General features: G+C 41.1%; 1 protein-coding gene across 6 annotated transcripts in view; it reads right to left on the bottom strand.

Moving 5' to 3' along the window:
- Window positions 1–20,324, bottom strand: part of BAZ1A (bromodomain adjacent to zinc finger domain 1A) — a 42,648-nt gene that overhangs the window by 3,782 nt on the left and 18,542 nt on the right. For 2 of the 6 annotated variants that reach the window (XM_033143642.1, XM_033143687.1), the window contains 13 exons: window positions 19,370–19,465; window positions 19,020–19,244; window positions 18,089–18,254; window positions 16,324–16,434; window positions 15,660–15,784; window positions 14,126–14,728; window positions 12,794–12,957; window positions 11,001–11,155; window positions 9,145–9,293; window positions 8,043–8,120; window positions 3,165–3,412; window positions 2,848–3,077; window positions 1,656–2,137 (listed from right to left, as the gene is read on the bottom strand). In XM_033143642.1, coding sequence (XP_032999533.1) covers window positions 1,656–2,137; window positions 2,848–3,077; window positions 3,165–3,412; window positions 8,043–8,120; window positions 9,145–9,293; window positions 11,001–11,155; window positions 12,794–12,957; window positions 14,126–14,728; window positions 15,660–15,784; window positions 16,324–16,434; window positions 18,089–18,254; window positions 19,020–19,244; window positions 19,370–19,465 — 2,832 coding nt within the window. The remainder of the gene's footprint in view (window positions 1–1,655; window positions 2,138–2,847; window positions 3,078–3,164; window positions 3,413–8,042; window positions 8,121–9,144; window positions 9,294–11,000; window positions 11,156–12,793; window positions 12,958–14,125; window positions 14,729–15,659; window positions 15,785–16,323; window positions 16,435–18,088; window positions 18,255–19,019; window positions 19,245–19,369; window positions 19,466–20,324) is intronic. The other 4 variants (XM_033143652.1, XM_033143660.1, XM_033143669.1 and 1 more) reach the window with 4 other exon arrangements.

Here is a 20,324-nt window from a genome sequence, read left to right as displayed (position 1 = left end):
CCAAGTAAACAGCTATTTTGGTGGAGGTGGGTCAAGATATTAACCGATATGCATGAAATTTCATATATAGCTATATAATCCCTAGTATAGTAAGATAAGACCTTTGGAGCAGGCATTTTTTTAAAAAAAGTTTTTTTATGAACAGCCCTAGTAGGGCAGTAATTGTTCCTTGATAATTTGTCACCCCCTCCATTGTGGAACATGGGGCAGTCTGCCCCCTATGCCCCTGTCCTTACTCAAAGTGCTACAGTCGAGGATAAGGAAAGCTAGAATGGGTTCCCCTGCCCACCAACCTCCAGTGTCCTCTGAAAGAAACAGCCCCCTCAAAAGATATTCATTCAGATACATCTGTTTACAGAACTACACAATTTGTGTAAGCTGGTACTAAGTGCTGAGTAGTGACTTGATCTGAAAGGAGCTGGCTTCCTTTTCAGAATGAAGAAAAATGATTAGTAAACAAACTGGTGTATAGTATGATGGCATCTTATGCATATCTAACTTGCACAATTTCAATCATACACGTTTCTTTCTTTTGTTAGAAGACCAGCAATTTCACATTCAAGCAAGGGTGCATTACACTCCCCCAAACTTTTGCCCATCCCTGATATAACTCAGGGCAAAGACGACATCAAGCTCAGTCAGAGAGGAGCATCCCCAATCTCTCTTGCTGGCCTATCCCAAGTTGCAAACTCTAAGCCCATCCCAAGATGAAACAATTACTCCAGTCCCTATAACCTTTACTAAACCAGACTAGAAAAGCTTTCTGGTATATTGCCACGCGCCATTTAAATGTTCTGAATCTTCTCTATTCTCCAGCTAGGTGGCCTGTAGAAAAGCCTTAAGAATGAGATGGGAGGGAAGCAACCAATGAGAAAGTGGAAAAGAATTGATTCTCTTGACAAAGAAAAAATGCAAGACACTGATCCATAGTGCTATACCATGTATTTCCAGCAGTAAAAGTATGAAAAGCCACAGGATACAATAACAAACCTCCCTAGTTCTACAGGTATATCCATTTTGCCATGCTTCAAGGCCAATTCACATTACTTTTACATATACAAGAGATTTCCAAACTGTGTGTTGCGTTACGTTAGTGTATCGGCTGCAGTGTGTATGTCAAGCGAATGCTCCCCATGCTCCTCCCAGGGCTGGAAAGGGCTTAGTTTAACCTCCAGTTTTCTAGTAAAACTGAATTACTATGTCACAAAATGATGCATGTCTAAAAAGTAGGGTTGCCATATGTCCTGGAATTCCCAGACATCTCTTCTTCTGGGTGCCTTACATGCCCAACCGGGAGGAATTTTGCATTTTAAACCAAATGTCCTGGATTTTGGGACACTGATTAATGCGCTGGCTGTGGCGGGTGTGGGTGGCTTGGGCTCGGTGGCGGCAGAAGGGCTATCAGGCGATTGCCCTCAAAAAGCTCAACAACCTTTCGTGTCCAGATTTTTACCTCTTGAAATATGGCAAAACCCCACTGAAAAGTATGTCACCAACATGAAAAGTTTGGAGAGCTCTGATATATACTATGATGGAAACTTCTTTTTGCCTTACATCTGAAGGCAATGTCAAAAGCAGTCATCTACCTGTTCCACATGGCAGTCCCAAACGAGCTGAATTCATTCTACAGCCAATATTATTTTGATTGAACATACCTGTAGATTGTCGTTTCCTACCCCTCTTTTTGGGCTCTGTATCTTGAGGAGAATTTTTTACAATAGGAATGGGAGAACTTTTCTTTTCCTTTGAATCTGTAGCATCAACAATTCTGAAGCCAAGAGAACTGGAAGGACTACTCTCTGGAGTATTATCTGCTGTCTTCCTTCCTCGGCGTCGCCTTTGGGGATTGGTCAACTCTATAAATGTGTCTGCTCGTAGCAAATCTCGATTCTGACGAGTTGTACGGCTGCTAAGTCTTGATTTTGCTACTGATGGAGGAGCAGACTTTGTCTTTCTTATGCCCTTCCCAGTAGTTTTACTTGCAAATCCGGTTTGCTTAGGTGTATTCTGCTGACTCCGGGAACTGTATCTTCCAGTACTCTGACGCTGGTTGTATTGACCTGAGATGCTGGTTGCAAGTTTTGCAGCTCTTGTTCTTAAAGCAAGTTTTACTTGAGGTTTTCTTGATTTGGATAAGCTGTAAGAAGTTAAAAGTATCAATTTCTGTGATACAACTAGTATCTTTTCTCCTCTCTATTCTTCAAAGTTGTGAATTTAGCACTCAATAAACCATTTTAGATGGATAAATTTGCACTGTCTCAATAACTGTCAGGTTACCAATTATAGCATGACAAATTCTTCTTTGCAAATTTAAAAATAAGAAGCTACCCATAAAGGTAAAGTTGCAACCAAGATGGTTATCCTATCTTAATTGCAAGTACACACCCTAAACAAAACACTATACCCCTGGGTGATTCTATATCAAGTGATCCAGCTTTTTTACCTCATGTCATCCAATTTTCTTAATATTTTGTACACTTGTTGAATGATCAAAACCTTTAAAGCTCAGCCCAGGGTTGAGATACGTCAAAGCTAAAAACACCAATCTCTTCAAAACTTCATGGGCTTTAATATATGTCACACGATGGACTTACTTAAAATGTATGTACAAAATATTTCTTTTAATGTGGTCCCATTGAGATCCCAAGATGAAATTTTGCAGGTAGCTCTTAGAAATATTAAATAATACAGTTTTGGGAATTTTTAATCATATTTTTAAAATCACTTTTAACAAATTAAAATTTTGTAACTTAAATTTAAAATTTTAAGTAAGTCGATCATGTGACATATCATATTAAAGGCTGTGAGAATTCTGCATGGGTAGAGCCAACTTGGTGGATGATTTACCTTTCATCATCCTCTTCTGGAGAATCAGAGTTGTCCTCATCCTCTTCATCTTCATAACCTTCTTCCTCACTATGTCCAGTATCTTCATAACTGGTTTCATCTTCCTCCTCCTCAATCTGTTCTTCAGCCTCTTCATCACTTTCCACAGAAGGTCTCTGTCGGGATGAGAGACGTCTGGAACGCTGCTTTGGTCGACATTCTGGGCAAAACCAGTCTCCATCGGGAACAACCTAACAAAGGGGCAGCATGCCTTTGTAAAATGCAACTGCTACTTATGGTTACAATTTCAAAACAAACCAAAACAAAAGTTGAATTACCTTGAGCTTTGGCCTTATACAGTAAATATGATAGCCTCGATCACAGCCATCACACAGCACCATGCATTCAGCATCTCCTTTCTTTCTGCACATTTTGCAACGAGCATTTAAGATAGATTTGGACCAGATTACACTCCGCTCTAGTGTTGAAAGGTGGAGGAAGATTTGAGAGAGGCTAGCAGAAGACAGAAGTGATTCTCTCCAACGGTCCAAGACTGTTTTATGTGAACGGCCACCATCACTGGCATCTTTACAACAAAGAGTGATAAAGAACAATTATGCTGCAAACCTCCCAATAATTGCATTCATTATACAAAAACAACTTATTCATAGGATTAGAGGACAGGTCCTCTTAGGAATCAGAAACTGGCTAAATAACCTGTAGGCAGGGGGGGGAGATGCAAAGCAGGTTTCTGCTGCCTCCTTAATGAAGTAGGAATAGATCTGACAGTTCTCCCAATGGAAGGAAGTAAGGAATAGGATCTTCCAACGACATGAGTTGGGTGGTGCTATTTAACTTGTTCATGAATGATAAGGAGTTAGGGGTGAGTTAAAAGGCAGACAAATTTGCAAATACTACCAAATTGTAGCTCACCTGGGGAACAGTGAACAGCTCCAAAGGGATCTCATTCCAAACATGGGCAACAAAATGGAAAATGAGATTCAGCAAGAAAAAAGTGAGGCATACTGGGCCCCAAAAATCCTAAATTCACATATACACTGATTTAGGATCTGAACTGGCTGTGGACCTTCTAAGAAAGCCATCTTGGGGCCATGATGGATAAAAAGTTAACTCAAGTTTGTGGAAGCTATGATAACCTTTCTATCCTGACTTCATTCTCTCTTGATGGGGAGAGGTGTCTTATTACCGTATTTACTCGAGTCTAATGCGCCATTGAATCTAATACGCACCTCCAATGCAGAACCTTGAAACTAAAAAAAGTAGTTGTTGGCGAATGTAAATGTGCCATCGAATCTAATGTGCACCTTAATTTTTGCAATGTAATTTGGCCAAAAAAGGTGAACATTAGATTTGAGAAAATACAGTATGTCACCCAATAGAATGGTTCCTGTTCAGTCAGCCTTGCCTTCCTCTAGCAGGGCATTCCGTTCCAAGTCCACATGTCCATTTTTCTTTCTGCTGCTTATTTTTAATTTTTATTTTCTTTTTACTTTTGCAAACTTCAGGGTTCCCTAAACATGCTGATATATTTCTCTTGTTCTCAATCACCCCATTTTGACTATAATTCTGCTGGCACTCACCACATGAGTTTGCTATTAGAAGACATGATTAAATAAATAAATCATAAATATACAGGGCATATCACTTACAGACAACTGGGTGTTCATTGTAAGTACCAAAAATATGAAAACTGATTATTAAAGTTACAATTTGCCTGATGCCTTCCAATCATAATAAAAGATAAGAGAATATCCTCACTCTTCCAAAGACTGACACACACACACACACACACACACACAGAGAGAGAGAGAGCATTTCCCAATAAGCAATTCATCCATTCAGGAAATGAAGTATAGGCACTTGGGTGATAAGCCTTCTTTTTGAAGCTTCATTACCTTCAACAAATAAGGATTTAGCTGCTTATAAGGCAATAAAAGCTCAAAGAATTTGCATAGAATCCGAGTCAGAATTGTGGAGTTGGACCTAGAGGGTTATTTAGTCCACACCCCTGCAATGCAGGAATCTCATCCGTGACACCCAACCTCTGCTTATAAACCTCAAATGAAGAACAGTCCACCACCTCTCGTAGGAATCTGTTCCACTGTGGAACATCTCTTATTGTCACACAGTTCTTCCTGATGTTTAGTCAGACTCTCCATTCCTGTAACTTGAATCTATTGGTTCAGGTACTAGCCTCCAGAGCAGGAGAAAACAAACTTACTCAAATTAGGGGACCTCCTCTCCTCCTTTCAGTTAACTTGCACTTTCTTCCCCAAACCCAAACTGTCAGTTTCCTTAATTCCTGTTCCTTTTATGTCCACTTCTTCCTCTATTACAGCTTCCCTCTTTTATCCCCTTCCTCTCTATTCCCAGTTTAGTCTTATTTTAAAATATTAATATTTTCTCTTTCTAATTTATTCCAGTGAACTCTCCAGTTCTTTGCCCTCAGGTGGGGACCCCCCCCCCCGCAACTTTTCCATCTCCCAGCCACCTTTACTCAGTTCCCCCTTCTCTACCCACCCAGGAACACTGGCTATCCAGTTCCTGCATCACTGCTCAATGCCTCATTCTTCTGAGTAGAAGAAATGGCTATCACCTAGGAGTCAGTCAGAACAGACTTCCTGGCTTGGTGGCAGACCAGGCACAAAGTAGGAAGACTTAGGAGTGGGGGTTGAGGAAGACAGTGAGGAAGAAAGAAGGGAAAGGCCAGAAGGCACAGAGCTACCAGATGCTTCTTCTTTCTCTCAGTACAACCATCCCTTTTGCCCCCCTCCTTCCTTCCCCTCCATCTCTGGCACCAACCACACTGTGTCTATTCATTAAAGGTAAAGGTACCCCTGACCATTAGGTCTAGTTGCGGATGACTCTGGGGTTGTGGCGCTCATCTCGCTCTATAGGCCGAGGGAGCTGGTGTTTGTCTGCAGACAGCTTCCAGCTCATGTGGCCAGCATGACTAAGCCACTTCTGGCGAACCAGAGCAGCGCACGGAAACACCGTTTACCTTCCCACCGGAGCGGTACCTATTTATCTACTTGCACTTTGATGTGCTTTCAAACTGCTAGCTGGGCAGGAGCTGGGACCGAACAATGGGAGCTCACCCCATTGTGGGGATTCAAACCACCAACCTTCTGATCAGCAAGCCCTAGGCTCAGTGGTTTAGACCACAGCACCACCCATGTCCCTATTCATTACCCCATCTTTATTTCTTGCTTCCCTCCAACTTCGAATGCTTCAGCCTCCCTCTCTAACCAGCTTTTGTACATGTGCTTATGCATTGCACAGACCTACTGCTGCTGACAGCTGGAGGCAGGGTATGCAAATGAGGAGCCACTGGGCAGGCTGCAGCACTGAGATAGCCTAGGTTGTCCTGGTACACAAGCTACACTGGAGACAAGTTCTAAATGACTTGCTACCAGATTATATGAAGGACTACCTCTAACTGTATCAACTTGCCCATTCCCTCAAGATCAAGAGGAGAGGGCCTGCTTCAAGCTTCGTTCATTTGGAATACAAGCAAGGCCTTCTCTGTGACCTGATTCTGGAATACAGTGGTACCTCGGGTTGCGGACATGATCCATTCCAGGGTCCACAACTCGAGCGGCGATATTGCGTTCGTAACCCAGACCGTTCGCAACCAGCAGAGAACGCAAGACAAGGTTTGACTGTACCAGCTGGCACCATCACCTGTTACATTTGTGTCAAGCTAAAGTTCTTTTTGTTCTAACAACTTTTGGTTTGTCAAACACTTGAATGCCTTTTGCTGGTTTTCTATTGCTTCATGGTTTCTTTAACTTCTTAAGTTTATTTTATATAATTTCATGAGCATTCTATTTTTTATTATTTTTGTTGTAACTCACCTTGAGTGCCTCACATTAAGGAAGAAGAGTGAGCTCAAAGTGTTTTAAACAAAAAGGACATTAGTGGCCACATTTGCACATATAGCTAATGGTTTGTTGTGAACACAGATATTGTTCTTCCCCTAGTGCAGTGGTTCCCAACTTTTTTTTGGCCATCCCCCACCTAAGCGTCTTTAAAATCCTGGTGCCCCCCCCCCCAGTGACATTGAATTCTTATTATTCCAAAAGTGAACTCCTATTCATGTGGAGGAAGCCTAAAAGGCCATTCACTGTTAACTCATTCTTGAATTGTGCCCCCCTAAAAATCAAATTGCCCCCCTGTGGGGGGGTGCCCCACATTGGGAACCACAGCCCTAGTGCAAGTGGAGAGAACAAAACACGATTCCTGACTGAGCGCTGCATCTCAGATGGGGATCATGGCTTGTTTCATATTAACAAATCATGACTGGGTAGCCAAGAACAACTTTGGGCTTCCCAATCATAGTTTGAAGCGAAGCAACCACAATCCTTTAATTGAGATGTAGCACTATGTCAGGCAACATGGTTTGTCACTCTACTTGTGCTAATGGAGAAGTGAAATGGGAGCTGTCTGCTTTCACAGTAAACCAGTGACTACAGTTTATTGCAACATGCAAATGCAGCTGCCTAAGTACAAGTAATTCCTCTCCCTTAGTGCAATGTTTTAGGTGCACTAGAAAACTTGCTCAATATCAATAGTGAAGCAGATTTTGAGTAAGGGACAGTGCAACCCTGTCCTGACTTTTTTCTAGTTAAACACTGCCTTCACAGAGGAAAACTTTGATTTCAGAAGGCACTGAACCAGTTCAAGATATATGGCTGGGTTTCAGTTTGGCTACAGAGATCGCTGTAGGATTAGGGATCTTTTACAGGTCAAGACACCAAAATAAAGGTAAAAGTTCAGTGAAATATTATATCCTTAAGTTCTTCACTATTCCTTTCTAAAAAGAATTTCAAAACTGTGATTCTATGTGGTGGTATTCAATCAAACATTTCCAATATTACAAGCAGATTTGGCTGTGCAAGGAACTTTCCCTCCCTCTCCTTTCCCTGTCAGCCCCCTAAATCTGCTCTGGATGTTTGGAGAAAAGCAAACAACAGCTTTGGTGGGGCGTGTGGGAAGAGGCAAGGTAGGGAAAGTTCTGTTGTGCAGCCAAAAGTGCTCATGCTCGTGGAAAGGTTTAGTTTGATACTGCCCACGATTTCAAAGCTGCACTGCTATGCTCAAAAGGTGATCATGGGACTAATATACTAAAGACACCTGCAGCAGATGAAATGTAATTTTAAAAGATTAAATATGGAATAATGTCAATCATTTACCATCTTTCTGACTAGATTGATCTTCTCTTTTCCTCCTTTTATCCCCTTTTTGGTCTCTCTTATTTTCTTCTGCATCACCTAGTGTTAAACGCATACAGTTATTTCAAGCCTGGTTTGGAAATAAACGGGAACCTTTCACTGCTAGCACGCTCACCCTATTTCCCTAAAACTAAGCAGTTAATGTTGATATTTGGATTTGCATCAATATCCAGAGCTGTGTTACATCACATGTCTCTAGTACATTCCCTGATCAGTACAGAGGGATAGGAAGAGGTGCTTCCTATTCCAAAAGTAACCATGCATGACCTAGGCCTATGCTCACAATACACAAAATGCTTTCTTACCATCAGGGGTATCAGCTCCTGGGGGCTGAGCCCTGAGTATTTTGGGGGTAGGGCCCACCCCCTCAATATCCAAAAGCGCAGAGGCAAAGCACGGAGCCACACATAATGCGGCTCCAGTGGCCCACTCTTCCTCCTGCCACCGTGGAGGGGAAGGAGGGTCGAAGCAGCCTCCCATTGGTGAAGCAGGGAAGGAAGGAGGAGCCCCCGTCACTGAAGCCCTGCAGGTGCCGTGTTTGGCTCCGCCTCCGGTTCCTCCTGACATTCTGACATTGTACACAGGACATCAATGTCACGTGTGGCGTCACACGCATGACATTAGCCTTCGCTATCTGGCACCTCTGCCAGATTCATCATTCATCATTTGCCAAGTGGATGACATTTCCCCCAACATTTATAAACACAGTGAATCAAGGAAGTGAATCTTGTGTTCAGGTGTGGCCAAACACCCACACAATCCATTCATCCCACTTTTGTGGCAGACTGATTTCAAATATGTTCCAGGCCACCTGACTCCAGATTGGCAATTCTAGAGCATTTTCATCACCATTCTTATTTTGAGTTTACTTGCCCTTCACCACCATAAGGTCCTAGGGTGGGTTGCAGCAATTTGAAACACAACATTAAAACACAGTTCAAAGCAATTTTGCATTTGTTAAAACTTGTTCAGCACAGTAACTGGCAATTTGTCGACATGCTCTTTGGACATGGACTATTCTTTTGTACATAACCAGCACAGGGCTCTAGAAGTAGGTACGTACCAAGTGGAGCTTTGAGGAATTTACGTTCAATGCCTTGCTGTATTTGAAGCAGTGCTGATGCCAAGTAATGGACAACATTATTCACAGGCTGCGGAGTGCTTGTATTAGTTGAAGCGGTGCTTCGAGGTTCGGGTTTTAATACAATCAATCTAAATTAAAGTTTAAAATTCATCAGTTTTAAACTACATATACTTTTTATATTGGTTGTGTGAGCAGAACAAAAATGTACAAACATGCATTCTATGGACTTCATTAAAATAAATAAGCATTTGTTCTTCTATATAGGCATCATCAAAAGAAATTAAACTAAAACTACTGAAGTAGTGTTTTCCAGGAGCTATGCTTTCTGCTCCAAGTAAGATCTCAAAAAAACATTACCTGATATCACCTCAAACACACTTTTGTGTGTTACAAAATCCCTAACGGCCACTTCACACAATTTCTTACACAATCATTTCTGTATAGCAATTGTGTATAGCCAGCATATACCCAGTAATGTGTGATTAGCACACTCATTTTTGCACATGTATTAGCCACAAAAATTAGCACTAATCACAGCCCTTAAGTACGTGAAGCAAAAAAAGACCTACACGCTTGATTCACCTGACACAGAATATCTGTGTACAAAATTTATCTTATGTGAAACTGGCCGCAGCAGTGCAAGTCTAATATGCCATCAATGGTGTTAAACATAACTAACACAAAAGAGCACAATTCTCAGGTCACTTAAATCAGTTATGGAAAAACACACACAGGTGTCATCTCAAGAAACAGAATACAGTGGTACCTCGGTTTACTAACAGTCCTATTTCGGTTTACAAACTCCGCAAAACCAGAAGTAGTGTCCCGGTTTGCGAACTTTACCTCAGTTTACAAATGGAAGCTGAATGGTGGAAGGGCACGAGCAGTGGGAGGCCTCATTAGGGAAAGTGCGCCTTGGTTTAAGAACGGACTTCCGGAATGGATTACAGTGGTACCTCAGGTTGCAGACACAATCCGTTCCGGGGTGCCATTCACACCCCGAAAAGTCCGCAACCTGAGTGGCGATATCGCACTTCTGTGCATGTGCAACCTGCGCATAACGCTTCTGTGCATGTGCCTGGCACTTCCTTCTCCGCGTGTGCACGTGGCAAAACCTGGAAGTAAACACTTCTGGGTTTGCCACGTTTGTAACCCGCGCCATTCGCAACCCGCAGCGAACGCAACACGAGGTATGACTGCATGTTCGTAAACTGAGGTACCACTGTATTGGAAAGAAATAAGGGCTACAATATAGGTGCTTTGCCAATGTGTAAACTCCAAAACAAAAAGGGAAATTCAGCAATAGACAATAAAATTACTTTAGAAATCTTATAATCCAAACGCATTGATATATTTGAGTTGTGTAGATCAAACACACAATTTTAGTAATGAAATAATGCAGCCATTATTTCACAGTGAAACAACTATACTATTTTATTGTCTCACGGAACTGAAAATAGGATTGCTGTCTCTTAATCTACCAATCATAATTGGTAATAATCAATAAGGTGTCATTTGTTCAGCAATTTCCAGAGAAAGCCAAATATCAAATATACTTAACACGATTACAGCATCACTACTAGGGCTGTGCCAAATTTTTGTCCTCAAGTGTTTTCAAAACAAAGCCATGCTTTTGAGGGAGAGTACCCACCCCGCCCCACGGCCCCTTTGTTTATACAGAAAAGTATTTGCTAAAATTACCACAATGCAGGGAAATGCTTTTAGTTAAGAACCACCCCCCTCAAAATTTGATAAATGGATAAAGTGGAGCAAAAGCAAACTACCCATCCCAATATTAATTTTAAATAGCACAACTAAAAGGTTGCTGGTATTACCTGTCTCTTGCAATAACTCTTGCTTGATTATCTACCTCCATCTCTTCAACGTCATCAGTCACAGTTTTCATTATACCATTTTCTTTGTTTTCATCATTTAGTAACTCATATTGCCCACTTTCTAAGGCTGTCCTCCAAGTTTGCCTGTCTGTTACCTAAAAAGCATAATACATTTACTGAAAGGCTTAACACAGTGTAATATAAACTGTTTGCCTGGAACCTGCCAACAGCTGGGCAGCTGCATTCTGCACTAACTGAAGCTTCAGAACTGTTTTCAAAGGCAGTCCCACATAAAGCACATTGCATCAGTCCAACCCTGAGACTACAAGAGCATAGATTACTGTAGCCAAGTTATCCTGTCCAGATATAGTTAGGTACCAGTCTAAGCTGATGGAAATCACTCCACACCACAGGGGCCATCTGTGCCTCAAGTGACAGCAATGGATCTAGGACATGGGTAGGCAAACTAAGGCCCAGGGGCAGATGCGGCACAATCACCTTCTAAATCCGGCCCACAGACGGTCCAGGAATCAGGATGTTTTTACTTGAGTAGAATGTGTCCTTTTATTTAAAATTTATGGGGCCTGTCTGGTGTTTTTACATGAGTAGAATGTGTCCTTTTATTTAAAATGCATCTCTGGGGTATTTGTGGGGCATAGATATTCGTTCATTTCCCCCCACCCCCCAAAAAATATAGTCTGGCCCCCCACAAGGTCTGAGGGACAGTGGACTGGCCCCCTGCTGAAAAAGTTTGCTGACCCCTGATCTAGGAGAATCACAAAACTACAAACTTACTCCCTTCGGAGGGAGTGTGACCCCCTATAGAGCAGGCTGCACACTATTCAGCTGGTAAGAGGACGCACCAGCAGCATTTCAATCTTGTTTGGATAAAGCTTCAGTTTTGGCGCTCTTCCAGTCCATTATCCAAATTAACCCACTTTCTAAATTAACAAGTAAAAATCACAAGTATCCACCATTAACAACACTAAATGTGTCCTGAGTACCCAGCGGGGGGGGGGGGGGGAGCCAGACACAGGAACACAGGCCTGTGTTTTATATCACACTGATATAAAAGAAATGCAAAATAAATTTAAAAATGCAGAAATGCTACTGCCTCAAGTGAAAGGCAGTAAAGTAACGGGGGGTTGCTTCAAGGAAATGGAGCTGGAAAAGTTTCTTGTGAGGCGACTTCGTTCCTGGCTTCAAGCACTGGGAGAGATAACCCAGTTTGGTGTAGTGGTTAAGAGCGGTAGACTCGTAATCTGGGGAACCGGGTTCGTGTCTGCACTCCTCCACATGCAGCTGCTGGGTGACCTTGGGCTAGTCACACTTCTCTGAAGTCTCTCAGCCCCACTCACCTCACAGAGTGTTTGTTGTGAGGGAGGAAGGGAAAGGAGAATGTTAGCCACTTTGAGACTCCTTCGGGTAGTGAAAAGCGGGATATCAAATCCAAACTCTTCTTCTTCTTCTTCTTCTTTTCAGTATATCACAGGAGAAAAAGAAATAACCAGCACTCCCTGTCTCTCTCCATCGTACAGGGTGACAAAGACAGTTTCCATACCAAAATCAGGCCAAAACCCAGATTTATATGGATCTAGAAAATTTGCCTCCTCCAACAATACCTGGACCCAGTTGGAAACCACACTCTCAAGAACCTTGCCCAAAAGGGAACATTTGCTATTGGTTTAAAATTATTAAGATCTTCTGGTTTGAGGGAAAGGTATTATGTCCACAGAGGTCAAGCCAGGTTTTAAGGCACAATATTCATCATAAAAACACAAATAGTAAAATACCTTAATACAGCCTAAAGTTCCTTGATAGATTCTGTCTTCAATATCCAAAAGAAAGTCTCTGAGTCTCAATTCAAGCTGCTTTTCTGCAGACATCGGAGCTGCATCATGTGTATTCGGTGTTTTCCCACGTACTGGATACAACTTGCTTTCATTTTGAGGTTTCTCTGTAAAAGTAACCGATACCTTAAGTAGCAGTTTCCAAATGAAATTAAAATATCAAGAAATTAAACCCCCTTCATCCAAGACCAAAAGCATGCCACCTAAACACACTAAGAGCAGTATAGACAGGTGACTATCACCAAAGCCATTTTTTTCTCCCAAAACAAAAAAATCACATCCGCTCAAATGACCACAAATAAGGAAAGTGTAAAACCCAAGACAGCTTCAAATTAGAAGGCTGTTATTTGGAATGCAGTGGTAAATTGCTATTGCAGAGGGGCAGGGAACCTCTGGCCTGCAGGGTGGTCCAATATGTCCCATGAAGCCATTTCCCTCAAACCACACCCACCTGTCAATCAACTGACTGAACTTGTGATGTCAGTTAAAGGGTGAGAGTGGAATTCAATCCCGCACTGAGGGCACACGTTCCTAGCAGAAAACAGGCACCCACAGGTTGATGAGAGAAGCCACCTGCCTCATTTGGCCAGCAAGGCCAATTGTTCTAAGGATCTGGGACATGGTTCCCCACTCCTGTGCTATTGTATCAAACAACATCCATAAACTGTATTTTTTCTGGTTTGTTTTGTGTAAGACAACACTTTGTTTTCCAGAAGAAAATGGCAAGCTAGGCTATGGCTTTGAACATTACATTAAGTCATAGTTTACACTAGTTTGTTTTAATGTGAATGAGCAGGTGCACACTGATTTTTCTGTGGTGGCTCTGTTTGTGGAATGTTCTCCCCAGAAAGGCTCGCCTGGCACCTTCCTTGCATATCTTTAGGCATCAGGCAAAAATGTTTCTCTTTAATCAGGCCTTTGGTTCTGGCTGCTTAACATTCTATGTCTTAAAATTTAAATGTGTTTGTGGGAACGAGGGTTAGTGGTTTGTTTTCATTCTCGTTCTTGTTTTTAAATATGTGTTTTGTGTTTGCATTTTGTACTGTGAATATGGCTGGGTGATATCAGCTTTTCAACATTGCTATCACCAGCCAAATATTGTGATATAGTGACACATTGCTACGTTGAAAAGTTGAGGGAGGAGCAAGCTGCAGTGGCCCTGTGAGGCACCGGGGTGAAACTGGTACCCGGCACAGGAAGGAAGGAGGCAGTAGAGAAGGTAAGGCGCAGGCAAGTCCCACCCACGACATACTCAAGAAAATCCAGAATATTTACCTGAAATATGGAATTTTTCTGCAGCAAAACTGTCCAGTTGTTTAGATATTCTGTTTTTTTCCTGCAAAAGAATTTCCTTTAAGGCACTTTCCCTGTATCCTCTGGAATTGAGAGCTGCTAGAAGTTGGTTCAGTTGTTCCTGAGAACTGTAAAAGCACCACCGGTTTGGCTTATGTATTGGCAACGACACCTGTACAGTAGCACCAGTATGGAAATCTTGGTGACTGTTAGAGGTAGATTCTGTCTTCAAAGACTCTGAAGTTTTAGTAGTCTGAGATTTATCTGCAATGTGACTCTGTACATTATTTTGAAATGAAGATGGTCGAGGCAGCAACATATCTTCTGTAAGACCAGAATAGTCTTCTTCCACAAATAATCCTGGAACAGATGGGAAAACCCAGTAGCGTCGGTATAGGCGGTCCCGGCCCAAAGGAGATATATTTGTACAGGCTGTGGCTTTCTGAATCTTTTCTGTAAGTTCCCTTTCTTTTGCTTGCTGTTCCTGTTTTAAAGCTTCTTCCTCCTCTGGAGTGAGTGGCTCGCGTTTTTCACCAGTTGTCTCTATTTGCCTTGCCAGATCTTTAAAGCCATTCTGTCTTCTTCCTGAAAGAGCAAGCAAAAATATTTTATTTATTTAATACATTACCTGGCCACTCACTGACCAAAGTGACACAACTGTACATAGCACAGTTAGCTTAGAGTAGCACAAGCAGGTGTTTACCCAAACAAATAATACAAGAAAATTTCAAGCAGGTAGCAAGATATCGTAACTTCTAAATTTTTCTTCTGCTCTTTTTGTACCATCAATCAACTAATGTCTTTATAGGCCCAATGTGTGGCTTCATTCACAATTTTTATATGGAAATTCTGTCTTCTGCATGTTTCTGAACTAATTTCTTACATTTGCCTCCCACCTCTCCTTCATGGAGCTCAAGACAGTGTACACGGCTCTTCTTCCTTCCTCTTTTATTTTCACAACAACCCTGGGATATAAGTTATACCCAAGAGCACCTAGTGAACATCATGGTTAAGTGGGTCTCCTCAGTTCTAGTCCATCACTCTAACCACTACTCTACTGTGCTGGCTCATAAAATGAGGGGAAAGGTTTTGTACCTTAGATACAAGCATTAGAAACCCATGATGGAAAAGAGTAATGAATGAGCTTTCGTGTGCATGCACACTTCTTTAGATACACTGAAACTGATGTCACCAGACCCTTATATATAGTGAGAGGGTGGGGCCTGGTGACTTCTGTTTCAGTGTATCTGAAGAAGTGTGCGTGCACACGAAAGCTCATACCAATAACAAACTTAGTTGGTCTCTAAGGTGCTACTGGAAGTAATGAATGAGGCAGCCTAAAGTATCAAACTAGATCAATGGAATTATATATCCATCAAAAAAATAATGAAGCTCCAACAGGATGATGCAGGTAGTGAAGTTTACTCTTGCCTTTCATTAAAAACCCTAGAAGCAAGAACTTACAGCAATAGAAAATCAATACTTAGCAATGAAAATGCACTAGAAATGAATTTACCTCCTCTTCTCTTTTTGTTTGGCACAATGTCATCTTCCTCATCTGTCATAGCATCTAAGTCTTGCTCCTTTGATTCAGTTTCTTTGCTCTCTGTGCTTGTATCAAGCTCTTCCCGCTCCTCCTCACTGATACAATAGACATACCAAAAAATATAAAGCCCTCCAAGTTCAAAGAGTTATAGGGAATTGCACATGCATAGCATATTGTAACACACTATACAGCACAGTCTGCAAAATTGCACTGCGCGCCACATTTAAAAAAAAATACACACAGAATAAAGTTACTCCCACAAGCAGAGAACTCCAAGTTTTGCAATGTCCACACTGTTACATTTACTGGAGATGAAAACGGATCTGGCTGGACTGGCTTTTGATGTCACATTTGATTTTCCAAAGTGTTTTATAATAAAAGATCAATGTGCATGCATGTGTATTGAACTCTTTTACTATGTTATCCCACCTATAGTATAAAATTTGAGATATATATTTAACTGTTTTATTTTCCTGTGAGCATATTAAGTAAATATAATAACCAGAAAGCAAGATAATCTAAGAAGTTTTATTGTTAATGGAAATACTTAAATTGAAACTGTGTACACTAACCCCAGCATGTGAAATTAAGCACTATCCTAATAATATATGTAAATATTAGCAACTGATCATACCCAATAGCTATGTCAATTGCAGAATTTTTCTGCTCTTCTTTCAGTTTTTCTTGCTTCTCTTTCATCTTTAGTTCTTGTCCTTTTAGTCTTTCTTCTTTTTTCTTGCGGATTCTGATATTATACAATACACACAGATGGTTAGTTGGCGCATATAATGTATTCAACCATTTCCTCTAATTACATTGCTCTACTGAAAAGAACAGAGACCCAACATGCAGGAGATCCTTATGTACATCTCGATGCACAGAAATCTCTGGATGAAGGCAATGGTACATAATAAATATTGCTAAAATAAATAGTACTAAAAGCTTATTGTTCAACAGATGAGTATATGTTTTGCACTTGAAAGGTCTGAGGTTTGTTCCCTGGCATTTACAAGCAGGGATGGGAAAGAACTCCATCTGAAACATTGAAGAGTTGCTGCCGGTCAGTATAAAGCACCTTTCCTCAAAGAAACACCTGTTGATGCCATGGCACGCTCAGATATCTTTCATTGTGTCCACACAAGGCTGTCCTCTGATATTTTTCCAGCACACTATCAGGATCATGGGGAAAGCCCAAGAGGATCAGGAAGCCCAAGAGGAGGAGAGAGCACACAGGACAATTATTTCACTACTTTTTTGCTGAGAAGCAGGAAGTAATTACTGCATCTACCAGTAAAGCTATGACGAACGGGGGCTTCTCCTACACCAATGCTAGACTTAAGACTGCCATTACCTGCTCTTCCATCCGTAGCTGAGCTTTCCCCACCTTTCACCATTTTATGCACTCTCTTTCTCTGCAGGTTCTCTTCCTTCCTGCTTTCTATGTTTTTTTTCTCCCCACCCTGCCCCTTTGTTTGGGGGTTTGTCTCTCTCCCACTCCATTGCATGTGTGTGTGATCAGTGTGCAGTACACACAAACATGGAAATAAAACAAGAAGAGCAGACGGATACTCCCAGTGTTTTGTAACTGCTCATGTTCCCTACAGCAGTGGTCATTTTCACAATACTCTTAATACAATTCCAAATGTGCTCATAGGCTCAAAACAGTTGGGAAGCCATGATGATGTAAGACCAGGAGTGGGAAGTTTTTTTCCAGAAATGGGGACAAATTTCCAAGGGCCAGAGGCACAAGGGGGCACAGCAATTAATGTAAATGTTATCTTTGTGCAAGTATTCTAGTTTCTACAAACACCCTTTTCTATTCTCCTTCTAGAAAAGCAAAATGTATTATCAGAGTTCAAGGAGTCATTCCAGCCAGGCAAAAACACTTGAGTTTGCAAAAAAGGCCAGTTAAGGGTTGAAGTTGCCTTTTTTATCCCCCAGGCTGGTGGTTCATCCCCTCTAGCAACCTGTGGTCCTTCAGATATTGTTTGATTCCAGCTCCCATGAGCCTCAGCCAACACAACTAATGGTCAGGGGTGCTGGGAGTTTTACTTCAGCAACATCTGGAGGGCTATAGGTTCTCCACCCAGTGGAGGCTATATTGAGCTAGCTGTTCTGGCTTGGTATAAAGGCAGTTTTCTGTTCCAAAGAGCAACTTCCTAATTTAGAACTACACTTTTATAATGAAAATGTGTAAGATACCTTGTAAAAATGTTTGAAATAAGGTTAATAAAATACACCATAAATGTGTTTAATTTTCTAAGCTGGATTATGACAGACATAAACAGGTTTTGCTACTGTATTTCTAGTAGGCTCTTTCAACTTTAGAAGCCACGCTTCTGGAATAGCCCCGGTTTAGCTTTAACGTGCTCATATTTGGGCATCTGTGTTCTTGTCACCTTGCTGCTGCAGCTTCTCTTTCTTTCCGGTGCTGTTCTGCTTTTAACTCTCTGAATTCTTGTTTTGCCTGTCGTAATACATCAACAGAGTCCTCAATGAAGTCTCGAGTAGAAACAAGAGTCAAAAGCTTCCCACAGAGGGCATGGAGAATCTTCATCTTCTCCCCTAATAAAATGAATATAGATTGATACTTCATTACAGAAGTCACAGAATAATCCTTTGAATTGATCAGTCAAGCTTCATCAATAAAGTAATGTACCTATTTTTAATCTGTCAGTGACATTTGGGCTCATTAATCCATAGCGATTGACAAAATGTAAACCAAGAATAAGGAGAGTTGTGCCATTTCAGAGTTTGGCCACCTTGTTTTATGGCATAGTTTACCAATGGAATCTTCAACATGTTTAACTGTGTGTATATGAACTTCTTGCAAGCTATTTTCCATTCTAATATAAACATGATCCAAAAAACTGTTCCATGCACCAAGAAGCTTCTGGACTTGTGTTTTTTTTTAGTATGAACCCACCCAGCTTGTGCCATACGGCAAAACACTTTTGAAACAAAGCAGTTTCTTATATATATGGAGGACCTGCTGTTCAAACACAAAAGAGCAAGTAAAAATACCCAAACACTCCTATACTATCAGTAGCTCAATTGATAATGGCTAATGATTCTTAGAAAATCAGACATAAGCTCATGTAGAAAATTAAACAGAGACTTCCACAAGATACATAGTGCAATCCAATGCAAAAGTAAGCCCGCTGCCTTCAATGGAACTTACTCTCAGGTAAACCCTGTATAGGATTGCAGCCTAAATCACCTACCTAGCCCCAATCTGTATTATCATTATTTATTTAATTAAATTTGTATAACTTCAACCATTCTTGAAAACCTATCATGTAACTTGACATATTAATTTGGCTCTATTACCCGATGATAGATCATACACGGAAGTACACGAGAGTTTCTTCAACAACCCAGGATTACTCAATCTTAGCTCCATGCAAGCATCATCTGTAGCATCAAATCCTCCTCGCTTCTGGTAACGATATTTAGCATTGGCTGATGTTACATCTGCACCTGATGCTAGGATATGAAGTCTGAGAATCTCAGAAAGAGTGCAGCTATCAAGATCCAAGTTTTTCAAATTGCAACCTACAGTTAACAACGGAATTAGTGTTAGACTATTTGGCTACTAAGAGTATTTAGCAAACAATGTGAATTATACTTTTTTTGTAAAATAGTGCAAAACATAACAAAAAAGTGAAACCCACACATACCCTGATGTAACTGGGGCCATGCAGCTGCCAAAGTTGCAACTGCAGATAGAGCAGATTTTGTGGGGTCTGCATCTTCATCCAAAGCCTCTGTTAAATCTTTAAGGAAATAAAGACTTTATTCTAGTGAAAATTAACACTTGCATTTCGGAGGCGAAGCAAGCAAGTCTTTTTTAAGCAATGCGGAGATAGCATATAAACTTGATACTTTTGTAAGTTGCCGTGCAACAAACATATGCATACTACCTAAAAGCAGAGTAAGCATGCAGCACTCACTAAAAGCTTCTTGCATTGCACACAACTTGACTGCAAGAGCACAAGCACACACATGCAAAGAAAGATAAACCCATGAAAAGCTCTTGTAAAAAAAGGTTTACTGCAAGAAATCAAACAGCATCCTAGTACTACATTCTTATCATTACCTCATTATGATTATGCCTACAGAAATGAATATGGATGCCAGCAGCATGTCATTGCTGATTCACCACATTACACATGAGATTCCATATTCTACACAGTTGATCAGTGAAGCACATCAAAAGCCAGGTTCAGAAGTTTATATACAGCGGTATCAAGGTTATCCAAGACAGAAGTTTCTACATATCACTGAAGATAGGCTAATAAGTATTATTCCTTAAGGGTAGGAAACAGCAAGACGAAATACCCTTCTTTAGAAAACAAATTCCTTATTCCTGAAGTTATTTCTTCTTCCTTTTTTTTTCTTTTTTTTTTACAGGCTGAGGTTCTTTCACGTCCCAGTTCAGGATCACTAGAGAGAACTACCAGCCATCACAAAATAGAACTGCACTATCCTATACTGGACATAAGCCTCCATTCACAAAAGTTAATATATTTTCTCTTTAACAGCTTCTGCCAAGTTATATGTGTGAATGCAGCCCAACCAAAATATGACAGCCATAACACAGAACTATGGGCATGCCTACCCTACAAAGGGACC

This window comes from Lacerta agilis, chromosome 1 (assembly GCF_009819535.1).
Source record: "Lacerta agilis isolate rLacAgi1 chromosome 1, rLacAgi1.pri, whole genome shotgun sequence".
Lineage (NCBI taxonomy): Eukaryota > Metazoa > Chordata > Lepidosauria > Squamata > Lacertidae > Lacerta > Lacerta agilis.
Note: the sequence above shows the minus strand (reverse complement) of the source record. Positions and strands in the feature narration are given on the sequence as shown.